The following is an 8,321-nucleotide window of genomic DNA, read 5'->3' as shown; positions in this document are numbered from 1 at the left end:
CCATAGTAACCATTTGGGTGAGCTATTTTATGACTACTTACTGGGTCTGGAAAGGAACATGGAGCAAGCCACCACCAACTGGAAGACTTTGAGAAAGGTCAAAAGGAGATATCACGTGTCCTACCACCTCCAAGAATCCTTCTCACTGGCATCCTGTCTGAGCAATGCGTGCGCCACCAGGAAGGACCCTGAGTCAGAATGATTGGCTAGAGACAACCCATTGGCTAGAAACTAATCCCATCACCATAAAACCTGAGACTGCCAGACACGTGGCAGAGCAGTTCTCCAGGGTTTCCTTACACTACTGCTCTCTGCCCGGGCACCCCTTCCCAATAAAGTCTCTTGCTTTGTCAGCACACGTGTCTCCTTAGACAATTCTTTTCTGAGTGTTAGACAGGAGCCCATTATCAGGCCCTGTAAGGGGTCCCCCTTTCTGTAACAACGCTAGGAACCGCTATCAACTAGCTAGTGCTACTCTTGGGTTTAATGATGAGTTTATCTGGGCAATTGGCCACACCGGTATTGACCAATTGGGCCCTTTGGCAGTGCCAGGACGCATACAGAATTGTTAGCAGTGCAAGAGTGATGCATGTATACAGTTGAAGGGGCTCATCAACCTAAGACTTGTTACTTGAGCATTTCCATTCCTCCTTAGGCTAACTGAGAACAACAGGAAAATGAAAATACATTCTGGGTCTCTCGGGCTTCCCAGCTGGCACTAGTGGTAAAGAACCAGCCTGCCAATGCAGTAGACGTAAGAGAATCGGGTTCAACTCCTGGATCAGGAAGATCCCCTGGAGGAGGGCAAGACAACCCACTCTAGTATTCTTGCCTGGAGAATCCCATGGACAGAGGAGCCTGGTGGGATACAGTCCCTATGGTTGCACAGAGTTGGACACAACAGAAGTGACTCAGCACACACACATGCATGCTGGGTCTCTTATTGAGTAGTTGAATCAAAATTGGGGAAATATATGCAGAGGTACGGAGAAGGCAATGGCACCCACTCCAGTACTCTTGCCTGGAAAATCCCATGGACGGAGAAGCCTGGTGGGCTGCAGTCCATGGGGTCGCTAAGAGTCGGACACAACTGAGCGACTTCACTTTCACTTTTCACTTTCGTGCATTGGAGAAGGAAATGGCAACCCACTCCAGTGTTCTTGCCTGGAAAATCCCAGGGACAGCGGAACCTGGTGGGCTGCCGTCTCTGGGGTTGCAGAGTCGGACACGACTGAAGCAACTTAGCAGCAGCAGCAGCATGCAGAGGTATTCAGGAAGTTTCCTTCCAATATTAGCTGAAAACCAATGGTCTGGTTGTCTCTCATCTTGGGCAAGATTTTTTGCTGTATTTATCAAATAGTTAACCCTTCCCTTGCCTGGCTCCGGGAACAGAGATGGGTAATAACAGCCCCCACCCTTGGGCCTTTCCTGAGGAACCATACCTGGTGAGACAGAGGTGTTAGAGGGATGGCAGGGTCATGTCAGAGTTTTATGAGAATACGTTGGAGGACAGCCGCTTTGGGTTGGAGTGGGAGGAGTGGCCGGACAGAGGAAGGGAAGTACTTCCTGGAGGAAATGTTGTCAACCACAATAAGTAGGATCTGAAACATTCAGCTGGGTGAAAAGCAAGTTTACATTGCTGAAACCATTTACCTCAGATTGGGACTTGAACCCACGTGCTGGGGCTTGAACCCAGCCAAAACTCAGTTTGGGACTCAAACCCACATGGCCAGGACTCCAATCTGGCCAAAACCCTTCTTGGGACTTGAACTCACATGACTGGGACTCAATCCCAGCCAAAACCCATGGTCTCCCAACTGAGATCACAAATCTGGTTTCAGGACCTAATGAAGCTCAGGTTCTTGATGTCTCATCACAGAAAGAATTCAGTGAGAGACAAAGTGATAGGTAAAAAGTGGATTTATTCAGAGAGAAACACACTCCACAGATAGATTGTGGCTCACCACAGTGAGTGCAGTGGTTTGAAATGTGGCATGGTTAGTTTTTATGGGCTGGGTAATTTCATAGGATTATTCCAAGTATTTTGGGGAGTTCAGTTGCTCAGTCATGTCTGACTCCATGGACTGCAGCATGCCAGGCTTCCCTGTCCATCACCAACTTCCAGAGCTTGCTCAAACTCTTGTCCATCAAGTCAGTGATGCCATCCAACCATCTCAGCCTCTGTTGCCCCTTCTCCTCCTGCCTTCAATCTTCCCAGCATCAAGGTCTTTTCCAACTAGTCAGTTCTTCCCACCCTGTGGTCAAAGTATTGGAGCTTCAGCTTCAGCATCAGTCCTTCCAGTGATTATTCAGGATTGATTTCCTTTAGGATTGACTAGTTTGATCTCCTTGCAGTCCAAGGGACTCTCAAGTCTTCTCCAACACCACAGTTCAAAAGCATCAATTCTTTGGCACTCAGCTTTCCTTATGGTCTTTATTTTGGGGAAGGTGTGGAGATTTCCAAGAGTTGGGCCACTGCCCACTTTTTGGTCTTTACCTTGGGACTGTCATGGTGCCTCTGGGTGTGTCATTTAGCTTGCAGATGGAGGATCAAGGTCTAGTGGAAGTTGACTTGTCTGCCATCTTGGGCCCATTTGATTCTAATGGGTTTATGTTGTGTCCTTGGGGTATGTCATTCTTTTGAAAGTTGTGCCCTCCCCCCTTCCCTCCTGTTTCATTACATCAACAAAGGGGCCCAGGGACTCTACCCTAAGGTGGAGGGCTGATGGTGGCTTGTGATAGCCAAGTTCATGCTACAGCAGGCTTTCTATTTAAAGTGCTTCTGTGACAACACGGGGAATCATTTTCTCCAGACAAGTGCCTTGTAGGAGGTATACCTGCCACTCCACTTCCATGGTTCACAGAGACAAGATTTGGGCCTCTAGCCAGCAAAGTGTTACATGTTGGAGACATGTAATGTCATAGTTTTGCCACCACAAGCGTCTGTTGAGTGTGTGCCCAAGATAAAGGATGCAACAGGAGTGTCACTGTGCCAACCTCAGGAAGCCTGTGATTACTAAGAACAAAGGGCAAACCTAAGTTTGTTTTTTTTTTTTTAGGAAACAATATTCGGAGGCAAATTGAACAGCAGGGCTGAAGTGGATTAAAATAAAGATTAAACCACTTACACCTGGTGTAGTGTGTTCATAACTTTTAGGCAGAGGATCCCTAGAAAAGCTAGGCTAGGGTATCAGGCAGGGAAAACGAAACCTTGAGAAGAGGCGAGGGCAAGCCCAGGTGAAGGGAACTGGCCTTGATCATCCCAGCTCTTCACTTCGGCTAACATCTCAGAGTGAGCACACCTTGGGTGTTCTGGAAGAGCCTGATTAGAATGACAAAAGATGCTATGTGGAATCCCTTAAAATGTGAAACAAAACTAGGGTGCTAAACATGTCCTTTTTTATGCATTTATCCCCACAATCACATTAAAAACTACCCATCTGGACAGCAAAGAAAAAGGTGGACAGGCAAAGACTTCTGCTTATGGGGTTTTATTATGCATCTGTGGTGCCTGAATAACTTAAGCTTTACAAGCCACCTGGAGCAGTGGGGAGACGAAATTTCTCTCTTATGTGGGTGGCTACTCACACTCCCCTGGAGAAGGCCATGGCACCCCACTCCAGTACTCTTGCCTGGAAAATCCCATGGATGGAGGAGCCTGGTGGGCTGCAGTCCATGGGGTTGCGAAGAGTCAGACACGACTGAGCGACTTCACTTTCACTTTTCACTTTCATGCATTGGAGAAGGAAATGCCAACCCACTCCAGTGTTCTTGCCTGGAGAATCCCACGGACAGGGAAGCCTGATGGGCTGCCGTCTATGGGGTCGCACAGAGTCGGACACGACTGAAGCGACTTAGCAGCAGCAGCAGCAGCACTCACACTCCCCAAGCAGAAGGAAAGGCTTTATCTCAGCTTCCATAAACTATTGTATCATTCAAGTCCAAAACATACCAATGAGACCACAACTCAAAACAAAATACAGTACAAATTTATTGACTCCACTCAATCTTAGTTGAGATTTAAGCAAAGTAAACAGACAACTGGATACAAAGAAGCGATGGCTTAACATTAGGTAGAATCCTATTTTACTATGAGTTTTCAGTCCAAAAAAGCTTATTCCTAAATAAAATTGAACAATGATTTCTCCGCAGAGGCATATGAAACAAAATACACACAGTTATAAAACCACATTTGTTGTTCTTTTAGCAATAAGCATTTATTCAATGAAAATTTTGAAACAGTCTTGGATTAATGTCAAGAAGAAATTATCACTTTCGTAAATTAACCAAGTATAACTTTGTGGAAAATCTGGACAGCACGAATAAATGACTAAAGAGCACTGAATTCAATGATTTTAAAGATGTACAGTAAAATACTTTGGTTCCCAAATGACTGCCTCTAAATGGAATTTTTTAAAAACCTGACATTGACTCATTTTTTCTCCTCCAGAATCTAAAGACAGACCATGAATTTTCTCCAGTCACGTGGCAACGTGACGCCCTGGCGCATACCCGGGAAGCACACCAAAAACTATGCAAACGCCAAACTCCTTAAAGTGCTAAAGCCACAAGAGAAAAAACTATGTGTAAAACTTAAAAAAAGCCAGTGTTAAAGAACTTATTAAAGAATATGTGCTAGCATTATTGAAATCAATAATGCTTTTCACAATTATTGCAAAAAACATCAAAGAGACTTCAGAAATTGATAAACTGACTTGTAACATTCCAATATTAATTAGTGCAATTTATAAAGAAACCTGTTACAAATGACATGTAATTATTTTTGCAGTAAGAAATGAAAACAATTTTACTTTCTGAAGTTCCAGATTATGGTTGTACACACACACACACACACACACACACACACAGAGTTTGAGGGAACAAAGGCCGACTTGGACCAGTGCATTCCTGTCACTCCCTCATCCGACCACAGGGTTGGCCTGAACACACCTCTTTTCTCCACCAAAGGGCACATTTAATTCCGGTCTCAGTTACTACTCTTAGCACCCATGGGTGCTGTGTGTGGACCAGATGATCACCGATTAAGTGCTGGGGTTATATTTTTTAAGAGAAGGCTGGGATGATCTGTTCCCAAACAGAAAACCAGGAACCACATCCATCTCACTACAGATGCAGACAACATCACTGTCAAACCGTTGGTTGTATATTTTGACAAAGTTATAAACGCATATTAACCATAACCAGTTCTAAAAGTGAATAGTCTCTTATTCTTTAAATATTTTTACTATAAAAAATGTACAAGATTTGTTACCTCCATTACTTATTTTGATAAAAATCCCCTTTTTGTGGTGTTCCTCCCTCCCCCCAAATGAAGAAAATGATCAGATAACAAGTTTTCAGATTAACAAAGAATATATTAAAACATCTGACATTCTTTCCACAATTGCATAAAAAAGGCAGGCATCCTGAACACGTACAAAGGAGTAAGGACCTTTCTACACTTCCCAAAATTAATTACAATCAGAAAAAAAAGATTTTCAAGAATATCTTTCCTAGCTAACGCATTTCAGTATGAAAAGACCAACTTGCCTTATACCAAGTATTTGCCCACTGGCTGAGTTAAACATTCTTAAAAAAACACTTTACTGCATAAAGCAATTTATCTGTCTTTCATTATTTTACATCTTAACATTTAAAATAGTCAAATGAGAGGAAGCCTATTTTTCTGACCACCAAAATAAACTCTTCCAAGCCTAATGCTTTTAAGGTACAGTATAAAAAGTAATAGAAAAACCAGAACTGCATTATAAATGTTTTTGGTTCAAAATTTTATTTGAAAACTTATGTTCCTTGCCTAGACAAAAATGTGGACAAGACAAAACACTGGCAATTTTTAAAATCTAACAGATATGCAGAGCCTATATTAGATCAAAAATATTTTTTTTTTTACTAATTAATGTTATTAAAAAATCTTCAAAAATGTAGCATAAAGATTCAAGTCCTGGGATACTGAGTTTACAATGCCAAGATCCCATGTATCAGGGAATTATCCACCCAGCCTCCAGCAGCCATAAATAAGCATTACTCTGAAGGGAACTGTCTTCTTTTGAAGTGATAGCTACCAGGGTGTTCTGAGTAAGAAATACCACATTATGCAGGGAATGAATTCAACAAACAATAAACCTATCCTAATGTTTCACAGAAAACCACATGCTCTTGCTGTCTTTAAAACGCATAGGTTTGTTCAAGGAAATCTAAAGATGGCGATAATCAATAATGGCAACTTAATTTTATTTTCTCCATCAAATTTAAGAACAAAAATAGGAAGTAACCATATTTGGGGACTTTTGATAGTTTCCAAATGAAAAAATAAAAGGCAAAATTTCACATGTAGTTTCTACAGTGTACAAAGTCAATTAGAACTTTATAAAAATGCTTGTGTTTCCATAAAAAAGAAAGAATCTCTTTCCTACTATTGGTATGGAATGCAGGTTATGAGACTATGAACAGACTTCTGCCAGAGGACCAGTTTAAGTATTCGGTAGAGTATTTCTCAGTCACAGTAGTTGATTTTCTTATCTGAAAGAAGAGCTTGCAAAAAAATTAATAAACTTGGAGGCTTTACCATCAAGGTCCATCATTACTTTGAAAGAATTTAGGGGTTTCGACAATATTTCTACTTCTATGTATCTCACTTCCCCACCCCTGCCAATGAAATAAAAATTCTTTTCCTTTTTAAACATCCCAATGAACTCTGGACTATACCAACTCAAAGGCTTTAAATTACAACTTACACAAAATAGGAAAACAAAAAAAGAAGCCCAAGTGCTATGGGCCAAAATAAGTAGCAGAAACTAACTGTGGACCCTTGAGAGTACTTTCATACATATTTATGAAATATTCAGCAGTGCCTTAAAGAAGGATGGTTTCATTATGGACATTTTACCACTGTAAACTCCAAAAAATCTTAACAGAAATCACAATACAAAGAGGCAGGAAAACTGATGACTGTACAGGTTGTTCTTGAAAAGGGTGTGGAGACTGCGGTGTGGCTCCTCCCTCTGCTTCAAGTCTCTGAAAGTGAACAGTAATTCGGGATTTAGAGCAGCTGCACTCACTCTGGGGGGTGCTGTATAAGTACATGTCCTGACCTTACATGTTATACTAACGTTAAATTCAAAATTTGTGCTGTATGCTAACTGTCCCCATTACACACAGTTTCAATCTGTGATGGCACAAACCAGGGGAAGCAAACCTGCACAGCCCCTCGATGCTGGTCTGAATTCAGGGCCCTGGTGGGTGCTCTGACCACCACACCCACCACCACCAAAGCTTTGGAAACCAAGGTGGAGGGCTTCCAGAAATCCCCATGCTTTCCTTTCCTGAGTCTTCCATCACTAATTACATGAAATGACCTAAGAGCAAGTTTTTTGTTATTTTATATAAACCTAAGTATTACTATTGCTGATTTAAATCTCACGATTTTCATACAAAAAAGGTTCTAAATAACCACAAAATACCAAATATTTATTTTTATCAAGTGTCAGGATATCTTATTAAAGTTGAGGTTTATCTTTTTTTTTTTAATTTTATTGCTGAAGTACTCTAGGATCTTAATACTGCAAACTACTCCACTTTGTTCTGATATGTTTGGACTTGAGAACATGGCTAAGATGTACGAACTTAGGTTTCTTCATAGAATCTAAAGAAGAAATACTTTCATAGTGTTTCAATAACTGAAAATCAGTAAGAAAAAACCAAACCACCTCAAGTAGATTATACTGACACCATGGGATGAGGAACCATGCAAACAACCAAGAACAAACTTCCACATTAATAAAGGCATTACTGAAGGTCCAGAAGCACAGGGCTTTTGGGAGTTTTCCTAGGTTGAGTAAGGACATTTCTCATTAATATCAGTTCACCTCAAACTTATATTCAAGCATAATGATTTGCAACCTTTATTATTCTTTTTTTAAAAATATTTTGTTTCTTATGACACAGTTCACGATTTGGGCTGAAGTCTGGAGACCGGAACTTGTCTCCAGGGCTGAGAAGTCTTTTAGTTGTGGGTCTGCTCGTGGCTCCAGAGGCTGAAGGCCGTTTTGAATGTCCTGTGGCAGAGCTTACACATGAACTGTCTTTTAAAAGTGATGGCGGAGAGGGGGGGCGCGTGGTAGAACAGCGTGTCTGACTCTCGGGGCGCGAACAGCTTGTCGGCCGTGGGAGTGGGGGTTTCGGGCAGGCCTGTGGGGCTGTCGGGCTCCAGGGGCTGGATCTTGGGCAGCGGTGGGGGCAGCGGGGGCGGCGACGGGGAGCCGGCGGGGCCCCGGCCCGCCTCAGGGTCCCGGGGCGCAGGG

At 42.3% G+C, this 8,321-nt stretch overlaps 1 protein-coding gene across 1 annotated transcript in view; it reads right to left on the bottom strand.

Annotated features, from left to right (window-relative positions):
* Window positions 1–3,978: 3,978 nt before the first annotated feature.
* ZBTB21 (zinc finger and BTB domain containing 21) overlaps window positions 3,979–8,321 on the bottom strand; it is a 19,068-nt gene continuing 14,725 nt past the window's right edge. The window contains exon 5 of the mRNA XM_010835008.1: window positions 3,979–8,299. Within this exon, the coding sequence (XP_010833310.1) occupies window positions 8,024–8,299 (276 nt within the window). The 3' untranslated portion in view covers window positions 3,979–8,023. The remainder of the gene's footprint in view (window positions 8,300–8,321) is intronic.

This window comes from Bison bison, unplaced genomic scaffold (genome assembly GCF_000754665.1).
Source record: "Bison bison bison isolate TAMUID 2011002044 unplaced genomic scaffold, Bison_UMD1.0 scf7180017864037, whole genome shotgun sequence".
NCBI classification, from domain to species: domain Eukaryota; kingdom Metazoa; phylum Chordata; class Mammalia; order Artiodactyla; family Bovidae; genus Bison; species Bison bison.
Note: the sequence above shows the minus strand (reverse complement) of the source record. Positions and strands in the feature narration are given on the sequence as shown.